The sequence below is a fragment of the Anser brachyrhynchus genome (genome assembly GCF_964034855.1).
Source record: "Anser brachyrhynchus genome assembly, chromosome: 15".
NCBI classification, from domain to species: Eukaryota; Metazoa; Chordata; class Aves; order Anseriformes; family Anatidae; genus Anser; species Anser brachyrhynchus.
In genome coordinates, this window is record NC_137733.1 from 16,935,699 (window position 1) to 16,951,412 (window position 15,714).

General features: G+C 52.3%; 2 protein-coding genes and 1 long non-coding RNA gene across 11 annotated transcripts in view; 2 read left to right on the forward strand and 1 right to left on the reverse strand.

Annotated features, from left to right (window-relative positions):
- The first annotated feature begins 87 nt into the window (after window positions 1–87).
- Window positions 88–15,560, forward strand: SLC5A11 (solute carrier family 5 member 11). Of its 5 annotated transcripts, XR_013939676.1 has the most exons (17): window positions 88–1,610; window positions 4,053–4,228; window positions 4,970–5,041; window positions 5,755–5,859; window positions 6,177–6,236; window positions 6,521–6,625; window positions 7,926–8,031; window positions 8,884–8,964; window positions 9,376–9,581; window positions 10,042–10,177; window positions 10,273–10,380; window positions 10,768–10,918; window positions 11,426–11,594; window positions 12,324–12,539; window positions 13,757–13,919; window positions 14,289–14,403; window positions 15,025–15,560. XR_013939676.1 is itself a non-coding variant. In XM_080556768.1 (16 exons), exons 2-16 carry the CDS (start codon window positions 4,097–4,099, stop codon window positions 14,309–14,311), a joined length of 1,833 nt encoding a protein of 610 aa, XP_080412894.1. In that variant the 5' UTR covers window positions 88–1,610; window positions 4,053–4,096; the 3' UTR covers window positions 14,312–15,159. The 5 variants fall into 5 exon arrangements, 4 of the variants coding, with proteins under 4 accessions (XP_080412894.1, XP_080412892.1, XP_080412895.1 ...); XM_080556768.1 differs by having other exon boundaries at window positions 14,289–15,159; XM_080556766.1 differs by lacking the exon at window positions 14,289–14,403 and having other exon boundaries at window positions 89–1,610.
- LOC308178312 lies at window positions 11,435–15,671 on the reverse strand. Its single transcript, XR_013939678.1, has 3 exons — window positions 15,546–15,671; window positions 13,771–13,892; window positions 11,435–11,572 (listed from the first exon to the last, which is right to left on the reverse strand). It is a non-coding gene; the product is annotated as an uncharacterized lncRNA (long non-coding RNA).
- TEX47 (testis expressed 47) overlaps window positions 15,332–15,714 on the forward strand; it is a gene marked incomplete at its 5' end in the record, with an annotated part of 30,539 nt that continues 30,156 nt past the window's right edge. For all 5 annotated transcript variants that reach the window (XM_080556775.1, XM_080556776.1, XM_080556772.1 and 2 more), the window contains one exon: window positions 15,332–15,533. In XM_080556775.1, coding sequence (XP_080412901.1) covers window positions 15,332–15,533 — 202 coding nt within the window. The remainder of the gene's footprint in view (window positions 15,534–15,714) is intronic.

Genomic DNA, 15,714 nt, shown 5'->3' on the forward strand with positions numbered 1-15,714 from the left:
TGGCTGAGGACAAGTTTATGTCCCTGGAGCAATTTATCTCCCTTTACCCTAACAGCAGATAGATAGGGGCCAGTCTCCTATCAGATTTCCTGGTTGTAGTTTAGCTTGTTTACAGCAACCTGCTCCAGCAGCGGCTCCTCCCTGGAGGCCATGGCACAGGCAACTGTAAAATGGCTCTGAGCAGAGCTAGGGCACATGCACGCCAAGTGCCCGCAGCCTCCCGGCGTTCCTTCAGCTCTCCTGGCTGCCCACGCCTGGCTGCACACAGGTCTGCAAACCGCCAGAGACGGTACCCTGCAGCCTCCACACTGCGTCTGGTCCTTGCTGCATCCAGCCATGCCCTTGTTGTCTCGTTCCTTCTTGATAACTCCAAACACTTGGTCAGTTTTTCCCCAGAATGAACGCAGTGGCTGGAAGCTCTCCTCTTAGCTTTGTCCAGCTCATCCTTAGCAGAACTGAAGTCAGCCTTGACCATGGCATTGTCCTCATGGGAGAGCGTGGCCTTGGGAAGGGAGCAGTAACTCCTGGAGCAGCCCTGCTCCGGGACCCAGTTCCTCCACCACTGCGGGGCTGGCTCCATCCACAGGCAGTGAAACAGCCAGCACAGAAATCCCAGGTTGCATTTCACGCTTGGGAATATTTAAGGGTTTTCACTCTTTCCTGCAAGAAATGGAAAAAAAAAATCAAGAAGAGAACAAGCAGCTTAGGAAAGTCACGGTGAGGACGCCCTCACAGCTCCTGTTGGTGGACCGGCTGGGATAAAATAATTCCAGGCTGACGTCTCCAAGCCACGCTGGAACATGGCTGACGTTCTTCTAAGCATCCAGCCTGAAGTGCTGGGAGTCGTGATTTTTTTTGCCGTGAGTCGTGATTTTTTCCCAGAAGCAGTGAGAGCTGCCAAAAGGACAAACAGAAGTCTCAGCTTCAGAGTGGAAGAGCTGGAAGTCATAAAAAAGCTGCATGGGCTGGAGGTAGCGCAGGGCACCTGGATGCTCAGCTTGAAGCCTCCGAGGCTCTGCATTGTTGTAGCACAATTCAGGAAAATCTGGAGTTTCCACATTCTAGCAGACCAAATTCAAGCATCTCCAGTCCCAGGTTTCAAAGACCTTTAGTTACGTCCATCAGCATGTGAGCTGAGAGGGAAACAATGAGCTAAAATACAGACACTAGCTTTTCCTACTTTGCTTCTGGTTCCCTGAGCTTTGGGGTGCTCGATTTTATTATTGTTTAACTTAGAGACAGGACTAGCTGCGGGTTCCCTCCTGTGTCTTGGGATGTCAGCTTGAGAGGACACCAGCACTGACCTTTTTATTGTTACGTGTCCCTTCCTTAGCTGCAGATTGCTTCAGGGGGTGGCACTCTGGAATTTGACCCGTGAGCCCTGATAGTGGAAATAATGCCCTTCTTGCCAGAGCCGCAAGAGACCGAAAGAGTAACTTCGGGCAATTAGTTTAAGTTTGACTATAAATATTCCTCCTCATTCCTTGTGACACTGTTAACAGCTCTGCTGGCAAATCCCGATTCTCTGGCAATATTTAAGCTGCCTGTCAGTTGGCAGAGGCTTGGTGGTGCCTAGCGCGAGGGAACAGAATGAGACCCAGCTGAGCGCAGTAAGTTCCCGTTCGCCTTCTGCCTCGTGCCGGGGAGGTCTGGGTGCTGGGTGGCTCTGGGGCGGCTTCGGGGCTGACTCTCTCCCTGACGAGCGGTGGTGTCTTTAGAAGGTGGATAGAGCTGGAAAAGCTTTAAAAAATCCCATTACAGCGGCATTTAGAGTGGTAGAGTCCAGACGGTGCCTCGACACCCACGTGGGCTGCGTCTCCCTGGGACCATTGATAAAGGCTGGCTTCAGCGGCTGCATTTCTATGCCACGGATGTTCCTTCCTCACAATCTCTGGCGGGGAAAGCGCTGCCGCTTGTGCCAGGAACCGAGGGAGACCGAGCTGTGACCTGAATGCACAAAACAGGCAAAATTTCCACTGGGCCTGGGCAGGGTTAGAATTAGAAATCAGAGCAGCTGAGCTCACTGCATTCGCCCTGCAGCTCATCGCCGGGTCAGGGACCCTGCATGGCTTTAAACAGGACCCACAGACACACCTTGGTACCGGGAATTCACCCGAGCATGTCCTGCACGTCCCTTTGTCACTGACGGGCAGGACAGATGCCCGCAGGGCTCTGCCCCGGTGCTGCACACCTTGCAGAGGAAAAGGCACAGAGGTGTCCGTGCGCCTTGTCCCGTGCGAGACTGAGCGCAGGTAGCTCCTGGTGCTGGCTGCACTGCAGGTGTGCAGCACCTGGCCCTGCTACGGGAAGTGAAAAGAAATGGCAATATCAGAGCTGCAAAAGAGAAAGTGGGAGGTGTTAGAGGGGTTAGCAGCTTCCTGAGGCGGGCGCACCAAACTGTGTTTCTCTTTTCCAAGTTAGAGGTTAAGCATGCCAGTGAAAGCGCAGCGACACCCAAGATACCTTGCCTCTTAAAGATGTAAGGCACCACTGACCGTCTGACAGTCCGTGCTCTGCCTCCTTGCAAGGCCAGTGCTCCCAGGGGATTCAGTGGGACCTGGGCGCTTTGCAGGGCACAGGAAGGGCTCTGTGGGGTCCTGTGGGTCCTGCTCTCAGCCCAGCACCGGCACCGCTCTCAGCTGACCACAGTGTGGCTCTGGACTGTCTTTGGGACGTGAGCTGTAGGATGCTGATGTCTCAGCATACAACCTGCCGGCTGTGGACAGTGGGTGATGGGACTGCAGGACCTTGCCTGCCACCCCAAAACTGCTTCTTGCCCTTATTGCCATAAACGCACGAGCCCCAAGGTCCTCATCCATGCAGACTGCACTGGGGCCGAGTTTGCAGTGGCACAGGGCAGAACCTGGGCTTTTCAGTGCTGCCCAGCAGTGAAACTGCTGCATCTCCATCACCGGTGCACTGGCAACATTGCCTCGGTGCACGGGGACACCGGGTGAGTTTTGTGTATCTGTTCCCTTCACACACCTGGCAGGGAGTACACGGCAGTGCCACGATGCCAGGGGCATCCGGCCGGCTCTTCAGGCTACGGGCGAGTTAAGGGCAGCTCTCGGCTGCTGCTCAAAGCAGCAATTGCATGCATCAACAAAGAGGTGAGGCCAGAGGAGGTTGTGAAACCCAGGACCAAGGGATGGGGCGGATGCCTCTGTCCGTGCTCGCTGAGCGCTGCGCTCAGGGGAAGAACTTGTCCGGCCGCCCCTCTCGCCAGCCCCGGCCAGCAGCACCGCAGCACAGCACCCGCACAGCTCCCTCTGCGTGGCGGGCAGGGCAGGGCGCACCGCCTCCCTTTGCCCCACCTTTTCCAGCTTTATCGTGGGGGGAGCTTATAAGTGTCACCTTACGAGTGCAAGAGTGGCCAGAGGAGCTGGGCAGCTCTGCAGGCATGGGGAGGAGGAGGATGAGCAGGCGCCCGGTGTCCTGGTGGTGACGGTGCCGCAACCCAGGCCAGGGGTGCAGGGTCTGCCCTGCCCAGGGGACGTCTCCTCGGCTCAGCAGGGTAAGAGAAAGCAAATCCCGTATATCCTCAGGGGAGGGCGAGCAGGGCGGGGGGGTGCTGGGCCACAGAGATCCTGCGTGACCACCAAAGGCCAGCACCAAGCCAGAGGCTCACTTTCTGTGCCGCTGCTGGTGCTGCCATTCACATCCTGTTCTGCTTTCAAAGCAAGGTAGAGCCTGGATGAGAGGAGGAGGAGGAAAGGAAAAGGGATGACACTGATTCCCAATGAGCCTCCTTGCCTGAATTTTTCCTGTTCAGCTAGTTACTTCTCTGTAACGTGCCCATTTCTCTGCCGGGTAAAAACTCACCCACATTAATAGAGAGCTGACCCTGGAACCATCTGGCACGTTGCAGACAAGAGGGATCAGTGAGTGGGGACAAGAGCCAGGCACAAGAGCCACCCCCGCAGCTCCGGCATCAGCAGCACCGCAGCTCCACAGCCCGGCCAGCACCAACCACCCCAGGAAGCAGCCGGCACCTCCCCGCTGCTGCCACCACCCCACATCCACCCCCAACCGCCCGACCCGTTTTTTGACAGATATATGCATCAGGACAAAGAAGTGCCCACCTGCACCAGAAGCCATGGAGACCACCAGCAGCACCCCAGCGTCCGTGACTCCCCAGTGGGATGTGTTTCCCCAGAAGACGCTGGACTCCATCGACATCGCGGTCCTCGTGCTGTACTTTGTGTTTGTCCTGGCTGTTGGGCTCTGGGTAAGCATATAACAGTTTTCGTATGTGCCCTGTTATACTGAAAAATATGGCTGTTTGGGCCTTGAATTATTCTAGTTTGGCTTGAATCAAGCCACACTTCACTGAATTCAACTGCACAAGTGGAAGGATGCAGTTTACAGGCCCTTACCCTCACTTCAGCCCGGGGAAGTGCCCTCACTGCGCTGCAGGAGGGCTCTTCAGCTCCAGTGTTTGCAAAGGTTTTGAGAACACTTGTAAGGAAGAGGTTGTGTAAGTACCAAGTATTACTACTAATAATGTTTTGTTTATCCGGGAAGGAATTGCTGTCCTATAAATCATCCGTGCTTGTCTGCAGTGAGGTTCTGACAGCAGATCCCATAAATTAAAAATAATCTTTATATACAATTAAGGCATCCTCCTGGCACGGCTTTTATAATAGCAGAAGCACAATCTGGCTGTCACAAGGCAGAGATGAATGGTTGCTGCCTTCACATGCGGTGCATAACTCCCGATACCGCATGAAAACCTCTGAAATCTCTGAACAACACGAGTCAGTGAGCAATGCTTGCAGTGCCTCGCATTTCTCCTGGCTGAGCCTGATAACTAGGGATGTCCGCAGCTCTTGTCCAAAATTATTGACTTCCTTGTGGATCTGGAGTGATGACAGGACACTGTCCCACCGGGGAAACGGCCACGTGCTCGGTGCTGTTCTGGGCAGCAGCCGAAATGATGATCCTTTGTTCTGCTTTTCTGCTTTCCCAGTCCATGTGGAAGACGCAGCGCAGCACTGTGAAAGGCTACTTTCTAGCCGGGGGACAGATGGTTTGGTGGCCTGTAAGTATATCTGTCATCGTACTGCTAGCCCCTAAGTTACAGTGAGACTAAAAAGCAATTTTGTCCAAGCAGAATGTATTTCTCCACACAGAAAGGAAAAGGTAACCCCCACGGTTTGCAAAGACCCGGGTACAATTTGGTTGTTTTTCCATGTTCAAGGAAGAGGAGCTGCTGCAGGGCACCCGCCCCAGCCCCGGGCACCACGGCAGCCACCCCCCGGCTGGCCAAGCCCGTCTGCTTCCTCATGCCTTGTCTGGAGATCTCTGGCAGTAACGGGGTGGTCCCTGCTGCAGCCGCAGCTCCGTGTTGCTCTCTGCTAGGTGGGGAGCTTCATTGGGCTGGCCTGGTGAGGCAGTAGGTGCTAATACAGGAACCTGGAGGCCCGACATTCCTGGTGTGCCCTCCACCTTCTGCCCTGATCCTCCATGAGACTGGATACCCGTTTGGGAGCAGGATGCCCCGAAATTTGCCCCCAAGTGAGCGACACATTGCAAGTGGCGAAAGGAGCTGGAGAAAGGTGCCAGAGCCACTGAGCACGCAGGCGAAAGAAGGAGGCAGAGGGTGAAAAGGATTCATGTCCCACAGCAGGGTGTGCAGGAACAGCATCACCGCCCAGCCTGTGCGCTGGGACACGGAGCTGCCCCGCTCCCGGCCCCGTGCACCACCAGGCCCAGCTGAGGGCACCGCGCCTGACCTCCCGCGTCTCTCCCCAGGTGGGCGCATCCCTGTTTGCTAGCAATGTTGGGAGCGGGCACTTCATCGGCCTGGCTGGGTCAGGAGCTGCCTCAGGAATTGCTGCAACAGCCTACGAGTGGAACGTGAGTGTGGCACGGCACAGCACAGCACGGCATGGTATTGCATGGCACAGCACGGCACAGCACGGCACAGCAGCCCTCCAGCTGCCTCTGTGCTATAAGGGCAGGTCCCCAGGAAGCCTGAGCCCCAAGGAACTGCCACACAAGGGCAGAGCAGCTCCCAAGGCTCAGAGTCCTGCTGCAGGAGCTCAGAGTCACCTCCAGCTGCTGGGGGCCTGAGGCCCGTGAGAAGTCCCCAAGTCCCCAGGGTGTGCGTGCTCCCCACACTTCATCACAGCCTTGACCAGCATCCGTGAACTTCCTTTCCATTTGTTTTGCAGGGGATGTTTTGTGTTTTGGTGCTGGCCTGGCTATTCCTTCCAATTTATATAGCGGCAGGAGTAAGTAAATGGGAAGTTGTGTCCATCAATGACTTTGTGGGATTCACACCAGCTGCTTGGCTCCTGGGCTTGGCCATTCCCTGCTGCAGCTGTGTTGCTCCTGACAGCAGCGAGGCAGCTGCAGAGCACCCGATGCCCCTGGGGCCCGGTGTGTGAGGGGCCGAGGGCCGGGCAGGAGCTGCTGCCTGCGCACAGTGCTCGGGCTGCCGGCAGTAAGGGAGAGCTGCGACATCTCCCAGGGAGCTGGGGGGTCCCGTATCTCACTCCCTGTTTCTCCTGCACAGGTCACTACTATGCCAGAGTACCTGCAGAAGCGCTTTGGAGGCAGAAGAATTCAGATGTTCCTGGCGATTCTCTACTTGTTCATCTATATCTTCACCAAAATATCAGTAAGTAGGAAGAAAATGAAAGGAGGCTGAGTTCAACTCACTTTGGAAAGGTCTTCAGCAAGACCGAGAGAGGCAGTGACTGCCCCTTCCCTGTAGTATCAGAGATGGGAGTATTTTCAAAATACCTCAGGTAGTCTACAGTTGTTTCAAGAAGCTATGCGAAAAGAATTACAGCTTTTGTCCCAGGAGGGATTTGAATGCTTGCTACAGTAAGGGGGAAACTACATGTCAATGTCCTGAGCAGTAATCCACTGAAAAGTTAACCTGATGGATGCACTTGTTAGATTTTGTGCGTCTGGCTTGCTTGCCCAGTTTCCCTTTGCATGTTCATTTCCTGCAAAGACACCAAACACTGCTTTGTGCAGGATGAATAAGAATGTAGGAGTCGGTATGCATTCAGGTGAAAAGAGTTCAGTGACTTATTGCTCCTGTTTGATGTAGTGCCTTGAATGAATAACTGAATCAACCCTTGCGCAACACCTCGCAAGCTGTTTATTAACTGGGCAGCAGTGCGTGAACTGGTGAAAGCAGAGAGTCCCTGCCCGTGTTTCTCCTGTGCAGGCAGGGCCCGGGGGGGCCGAGCTGTCTGGCACATGCTGCCTGCAGCCCTGGGGGGTGATGCATCGCGGGGTTCCTGTGGGCACCCAGGGGCCAGGCTCGGCTGCTCCTTTAGAAAAAAACGCCCCTTCGGTGCATCTCTCTGATGACATGATGCCTGATAGAGAAAAGGGACTGCTCAGATGCTTTTATACATCTGTCACTCTATGGTCTGTGGTTTGCCTGTCCTAAAAGGCAGCGTTTCCATGTAGTTGTGGAGCAAGGTGGCTGCTGGGCCCACCGCACCCCGAGGACACTGCCCTCACCCACGGGCTGGGCCCTGCCAGCAACGAGGAAGTCACTGCACAGCCCAGGGTGCTGGGGCTGGTGGCAGGCGCTGGGGCACCGGGGAGAGCTCAGCACCTGGGGGCTCCGGTTCCTGCCCCCTCCTGCCCCCTCGCTGCCTCCTCCGCAGCGGGAAGGGGTCAGCTCAGCCCACCCGGGCACCTGCATGCAGGAGCTGTGTGCAGGCTCCTCCTGGGGTAGCTCCCACTGCGTCCCCCCACAACAAACAGTGATCCTAAACTCATCCTAACACGAGACGGAGCCTGGTCCCACGCACAGGAGCTGGGGCTGCAGAGGGATGTGCAAAGAAGGGGAAAGAGGCAGCTGAGTCGGCCGAGCGCTCCCGCTCCCTGGCTCGGGCAGCCTAGAGGGGCTCGGTAACACCATCAGCAGCTGCACTGACCGCTTTGTTCCCTAGGTTGATATGTACGCTGGGGCCCTCTTCATTCAGCAAGCCTTGCACTGGGACCTCTACATTGCTGTTGTGGGCCTGCTGGCAATCACCGCTGTCTACACTGTTGCAGGTACGTGGCTGAGTTTCAGATCCTAATGCCAACGTTTCGCAGCACCACGGATCCTGCTTAGTGAGCTGAGTGCGTTCATGCAATGCACAGAGCATCCTCACGCTCATGGTAGGAGTCCCGCACTTCCCATACTGTCTGGCTTTGCCTTGAGTATGGAGAACAGCAAAACGAGCAATCGGTAACTCACCTGTTAAAAGAGAATTATGAGGTCAGAGTAAATGAACACCCCTTGCAAGGCCATGCCAGACATGGATGTACATCAGGTTCTCCTTACGGGGAAGTTATGCTCATGGTATTTGCCCAGTACAGTTTCTCCTCTGGGCTTTTTGGAGGTATGAGGGACTAACATAACAGCAAGCTGTGCAATGCGGAAAACACTGTCAGTCTCGGGTGCCCTTTTGGGGCTTAAGAGTGGCCAAATGGAACAAAGCCACGCACGGAGTAAGCAGCAAATCCCAAACAAATAAAGGTTGCTCCTTTCTCACTGCTCACCCCGTGACGTTGCTCGTAATGATCCCCCCCACGCCTGCTTTTCTTCCTCCTCCTTATTCAGCTTGGGCTTTGTCTTGGAGCTTTTCCACGTATTTCCCGTAGAAGTACTTATACTGGACTTTGGCTTTTTAGTGCCAAAATGGCGATTCATTACGATTCAAAACATGAGAAGTTTCAGCCAAAGTGCCGTGCAGAGGAAGGGCTGACCTGCCCACCGCGGGCAAAGCGCCCGGCAGCAGGTGACAGCGCGCCCGGCAGGGCTCCGGGGTTGCCCTGCTCTCAAAACGCTGCCGAGGCGCGAGGGGTCCGGCCCAGAGCAGCTCCCGCTTCCCACCGCTTGCTGCTTCTCTCTTCTCTCAGGTGGCCTGGCCGCGGTGATATACACAGACGCGCTGCAAACCCTCATCATGCTGATCGGCGCCGTCACTCTCATGGTCTTCAGTGAGTGTTGCCCTGGGGCCGTGTTGATAAAACTGCGACAGAATCTTTAACAAATGGCACAGACACGCTGGGTCATTACAGCTGATTACTTAATTGATGTTCTGAGAACTGCTTCCTATGTATTTTCCTGCTGAAATATAAACTTACACAAATAATCTTACAGTAGTTCTTTACGTGGTAAAAGTGTACAAGTACTCCATGAAAAATACCTAAAGAAATGTGTTCTAAGGTAGTCTAAGAGATGAGCAAGCATCCTCTCTAGCCAGCAGGTTTACAGCGTGATGCTGTCCCCAGCCCAGTGTTAAAGTCACTAGCTTCTGACTTTAAAGAAGACCTGTGGAGGATCACCCTCAGCAAGCTGTAGAGTACAGAGCATGGAAGATGGTAATCGCTTCTTGTGACTTGTTTTAGGCTTTGTTGAAGTTGGCGGTCTCGAAGGCTTGCAGACAAAATACTTTGATGCCATTCCCAGCACCCGCAAGGAAAACAGCAGCTGCGGCTTGCCAAGGGAAGACGCTTTTCACATTTTCCGGGACCCTGTTAACTCCGACCTTCCCTGGCCGGGGGTTTTGGTGGGAATGACCATCCCATCCCTCTGGTACTGGTGTACAGATCAGGTGGGTTACTGCTTATTCCTTTGGCTGGTTTCATGAACATGTTCTCGGTTGTTTAAATCTGGTTACAAACCTAAGGTTTGCAGCATAGCCTGGACTGTTTATTTCTTAGGGGAATGCAGTAAAAGCTGATGCTTTCAATCCTCAACCTGCAAAACCTGACATGGACAACTAAGCTTTGTGAATAACTTTAATGTAAAAAGGGGGGAAATGTGTGTGTGGAGGGTGTTAATCTGTCTGTAGAGGTTTTTTTGAACTTCAGCCTTTTACTTCTCTCAGCCTTGCAGGGGTCTGACCGCCGTCACCCCTAGTGACAACATCAGAGCCAGCAGGAGTGGAGCCCTGGGCAACCTTCTGATGTTTCTGCAGCGTTCTTTTAACTCGTTTTGTTCATTTCAGGCTCTGTCTTACCCTGAGAGGAGTGCTGCTGAGCAGCAGACCAAACGCATTTCTTAATTTTTAGGTCATCGTTCAGAGGTCCCTTGCTGCTAAAAACCTCTCTCACGCCAAGGGAGGCTCCCTGATGACCTCCTACTTGAAAATTTTGCCCCTCTTTATGATGGTAATGCCGGGCATGATCAGCCGGGTTCTCTTCCCAGGTAAGTGCTGCAGGAGAGATCTGTTCCCTCTGCCAGTAACTGATGATGGTGACTGCTCTGTGGAGCTGCTTCTCACTCCCCCTTGCTTATTTCAGATCTGGTGGCTTGTGCAGACCCGGAAATTTGTCGAAAAATCTGTGGCAACCCATCTGGCTGTTCTGATATCGCTTACCCTAAGCTGGTCATAGAACTTCTGCCTGTAGGTGAGGAGCCCGGTAGCTGTGCTGGCACCGGTGGGCTGGGCACCAGCCGAAAGGCATCTGTGAGAAAAGTCCAGAGAGGAAAATGCCCTGCGACTATAATTTCAGTGGAGGTTACATTGGGCTTGATGAAACAGCAGCAAGGGACAGCATGCAACAAGAGAGATGGGTGATAGTCCAGTGTCTAGAGGTCTACTTCTTACAAATTCAGATAAGAGATAAATAGATGTTTAACAATGAGAATCAACTGCTAAAGCCTCCCTGCCACTAGCCATTTTACAATTGGGGCTAAAAATACTTTTAAAAGTCTGTTGTAGTTCAAAGAACTCAAGGTCATCCTGCAGCTGAGGTTATTCAGGAGTCCTCAGGGGGCGACACTTCTGTTTCCAGGACTCCGGGGCCTGATGATGTCAGTGATGATAGCAGCGCTTATGTCCTCCTTGACTTCCATCTTCAATAGTGCCAGCACCATTTTCACCATGGATCTCTGGAAACAATTCCGGCCTCGTTGTTCCGAGTGGGAACTCATGATTGTTGGCAGGTACGGGGCACCAGGGCATGCGTGTTCTGTCAGACCCTGAGCCTTCAAGAGACCTTTTTGCACAGTTTGCACCCTGCTGCCCCTCTGGAGATTTAGTATCTCCAGTATCAATTTCTCTACTTCAAACTGGGAAAAAACAAAGAATATGACCCCTGTATTTCAGACCATTTTTAATTACAGCCACTTCATTACAGCATTGTTAGAGATGGGGGGAAGGAGCTTGCTCAGGTCAAACCAAACTACAGGAGCAAACCAAGATGCCATAGCACAAAGACATGCAGAGACATGAATCAAGCAGCTGGAGAGGGTGTCTGGGGAAGCCTGGGCAGGGCGGGTGCACGGGATCCACTACAGGTGAGGATGGGCCGAGAGCCCCCTTCTGCACAGGGGTGCTGGGGGTCAACAGCAGAGGCCTGGTGGTTACAGATCTCAGCAGGAGCCCTGCAAGCTGAGCAAGTGGAAAAGAACAATCTGGGCTACCAATAATGACATCTTCTTCTTGCACAGGGTCTTTGTGCTGCTGCTCATTGTGATCTCCATCCTGTGGATCCCACTGGTCCAGGCTGGCCAGGGCGGGCAGCTCTTCATTTACATCCAGTCCATCAGCTCCTACCTGCAGCCCCCTGTGGCAATGGTGTTTATACTGGGTTGCTTCTGGAAAAGAGCGAATGAAAAGGTAACAACTCCCCTGTGCTCAGTGCAGTCACCTCTGTGGCCTGACAGAGGCTCAGAGCACAGCCCCAGGCTGCAGTCCGGCCTCCTCCTCTAGTGCTTAGCAGAACAAAGGCACCCAGACCTCTGCAGAGCCATCAGCCTGGGGCAGGAAGCAGTAATTCCTGCTGGTTTTTACAAAGGCTCCACTGGCGTTTCAGAAGTAGTGAGATGACTGTGTCACTTGGTTGCAGGGTGTTAGGGCCTCAGTAGCCATTTATTAGATGCACTCCTATGATCTGCATCAGGGGTCCTGGGAACTTAAGGAGCCGAATGGCAGCAGGAATCCAAAGCCTCCGGCTCCTCTGCAAAGACTGGTGCTGGGTACAGGGCAAAGCCTTCCCAAACTGGCTTTTGCTTAGGTGGAGAACAGTTGTAAGCACCCACAGTTAAGGCAACCATTAGGATGTGAATATTTCCCTTCAGAGTATTTTGGCATAAGACATTATACCTCCCCTCCATACCAAAATGCATGACCCACTCGTCCCCACGCAGCAGAAGTACCAGGCTCCTGTACCAGCACCAGCACACCTAGACGAACAGCAGGAGCAGAAAAGGGAGGCGAGGGAAGCCTGCCAAAAAACCTGCAAGGAGAAAGCCTGGCCAGCTTATAGCCTGCGAGCACGGGTATAGCCCTGGGTCCTGGGCGGATTCATGCTGCTTGCTCCAGTAAAGAATATCCCTCACTTCCTAGGGCGCGTTCTGGGGCCTGGTGATTGGGTTGCTGCTGGGCGTCATCCGACTGGTGCTGGACTTCGTCTACCCGGAGCCCCAGTGCGGGGAGCGGGACCTCAGGCCGGGCGTGGTGAGGTACATGCACTACCTCTACTTCTCCATGGTCCTGGCTGCCATCTCCACGCTCACCGTGCTGGTCGTGAGCATGCTCACAGAACCCCCCTCGGAAGAAATGGTGCGTCAACCCCTCAGATTTCTTTCATTATTCTTAAATGGTTTCCAGAATGCCCCGAGTTACTTCCATGGGAATAAGGTGGAGATAAATAATCTGGAAATGGAAGTTTCCATTCATTCTATGTCTGTGAAAACACTCGCAATAACTTGTAACAGCAATCCCTACTTTGCTCCAGCACTCTGCTGCCTTGTCATTTAAGGTTTTGGTCCCGTAAATCCAGAGTCCCACCCTGGAAACTGGTCAACAGTAGGTGTTAAAGAGCTGTTCTTAAATTCAAACGTGTGTTTAATCCATGACAAATTAGCTTTTTCCCTCTATTTTCCAAGAAATTCCAGCTTCTGGGTCATCTTTATCAACTCTCTTACTAATTTAGTGAGGAACCATTTTTACTCGCAGAAAAGAGAAATCAAGGGCAGAGAGCACACTTCCTCTGGAACAGGTTTGTGCCAGTTTGACTATTTTTAATAGATATACTGAGGCTACAGAAAAACATAAATAGCAGAAAGGAGGACTAGAAGGGACCTTCAGAAATCATACAGCCAATGCATCCTCTTGCTTCAAGACAGAACTAACCCGATACATTTCTGAAAAATCTCTGGCAAACTTACTCTCAAAGTCCCCAGAGAGGGAGAATGCCCAGGGAGTGCATGATCAGTTCGAGAGCTTACCTGCCCTTCTCAGTAAAGGTTTTTCCTCATCTCCAACCTGAATCTTTCTAGCTTCCATGTTGTGCTCATCCTTTCCTGTCTGCCCTGTCATTGATACTGAGAAAATTCCTCTTTAATGAATCTTTCACATATTTGAAGAAAATTGTCGTGTCTCTCATCTGTCTTGGCTTCTCTAAACAACCCCAGTTCTTTGAATCGTTCCTCACTGGCTGCAGTTTCCATTCTTTTGCTCCCTTCGCTGGCCTGCTCTCAATCTGCACCCAGTGATGGTCCCATGCAGAAATGTCTCCCGTTCAGTAACAAAAAGTGAAGAATGTGATCCTTCAGAGAGCTATCACGTTCCAGACAAAACTAAAACCAGCATGCCAATGGTAGCCATCGCTTCTGTCACTAGCAGCTGAGCACTTAGCTGTTCACCTGCTCCAGCAGAGCAGGAGAACAGATTTTGACCCTTTAAAGTATTCTCTCTCCAGGCTGCTGTGCTGCTAAGGTAGTCCTTTTAACAACCATGAAAGCAGTTTTCTTTAACACCACTCTTCATGCCATCAGATAAGTCGGCTTACCTGGTTCACACGCGGGGATCTACCAGTCAAGAAAGACCTAGCAGTCAGCACTTCTCCTGATGCTGCAAAAGGAGCGTGTGAAGCTGAGCGTCCCGCTCTCCAGATTGATATAAGCATTGCCTCTGAAAATAGTTCAAATGATAATAAATGTAAGTGCTCCAACACCACATTCAGTAATATCCACAATTAACAACCCTACGCGTTATGTAAAGGCTCTGAAGACAAGAAAATTTAAAACTACTTCCTCTGGATTTTTGTACCTTCGGGGTATGCTAAAAGGTTTTTACCTGACAGTTTTACCTGAGCAAACATTTAGTTTTAGTTTCTTTTCCATCTCTTGATGGCATTACATATGCTTGAAATCAAGAAGGAGCTGGATGGGATACAGGAAGCCATGCCCACTGTCCTGCACTAAAGATTAGCGCTATTTGCACCTGCTGCAAGGAGAACTGATTGAAAAAGGGGAGGGTGGAGGAAAACCACAATTATTTTCATGAAATTCCATTTCTGTTTTTCAGTGATGTTTTCTGATCGACTCTAGCAGCAGGGAGAACCCAGAGCCCTGGGCGGAGTTCTTGACAGATCAGTGAAGGAGGATTTACATTTTTTAAAACTTGTACTTGTCGGTATTAGGTACAAACATGCATAGCAACTCATTCTGCACTTTCCAGCAATGATTATCATCACTTGTTATTGCCAGGCTTGGGACACTGTTTGTGCAGCTCTGCAGCTTTTGCTGTGTATTCCTCTGATCTATAAAAAGCTATTGAAAAGATCAATTAGTTAATGAGTAAGTTAAATGCTGGGAAATCTCACTTTTGTTGTGTATGAGCACAATCTTCCTGGCATTTTGTCACGTATGTCCTAATCGACAACAAAGCTGGGAGAAATCATTTTGCACACGTGTATTGTGGAGTAACCCTAAACGGACTAGAGCATGCACGTGCAGAAGGAAGCTGATGGGCACCAAGCAGTTACAGCCGAGCTTTCAGGTGTGCTCTCCTGTTACGGTTTCCTAGAATGCTGGGAGCAGCAGAACTTGAGCTCAGACCTCCTGGGAAGAATGAAATTGATCCTGCAGCCCCAAACAGATGTTCCTTGAAGGGTTCCCCACACCTCAGTGTAGCTAGTGTATTCAGTTAAAGAGCGAGGATGCAATTTTGCATCACACCCTTTGTACAGGACCATACTGATACATCCCTCGGATTTGGTTTGTAAGTGAGATTTATACTTCGCTATTTACTGGCTTTGTAGGCACGACTGACACCAAAAGGAATTCGAAGCTGATGAAGACCTTTCTGTGGCTCTGCGGGATGGAGCGCAGACCGGAAAACTCTGAGAACGTGGCGCCAATTAAACCCGAGCTTCCCATGGCTTCCCTGGAGGAGAAACCGCTGGTGAAACACATCCTGAACATCAACTTGATAATAAGCGTGTGTGCTGGGATCTTCCTCTGGGCCTACTTCGCATAGCAGTCAGCCATTCGGTTCCAGATGAGATCAACTAATTTTAATTGGTGTAAACAATGATAATAATTAGCGGAGGGTTAATGTAATCCATAATGCTTTCTAAATCTTATTTAAGAAGACAGACCCTCCTCCCTAACAGCTTATTTCTCGCAAGGAGCCCGGCCATGGAAGGTGCTGAGCACTCGGCACCATCCCAGCCAGACCCGAACCAGACCCCTGTCGAGCCCGAAGAGCTCCGGCAGGCAGCTGGGCGGGAGCTGCGGTTATTTCAAGTATTTAATGACGCTCTGTGTGGTAAAGCACTACCTGGAATTCGGGAAATCTGGATTCTGCTCCTCTTTGTGCCTCCGCGACTGCCTTTGCCGCACGCGCTTTGCCCTCGGCGTCCTCAGCCCGCGGCTCGGGGGGGGTCGCAGCGCCCGCCCCCCCCCCGCCCCAGCCCCGCTCCCGGCCCCGAGGGGGCGCCCACGGGGGG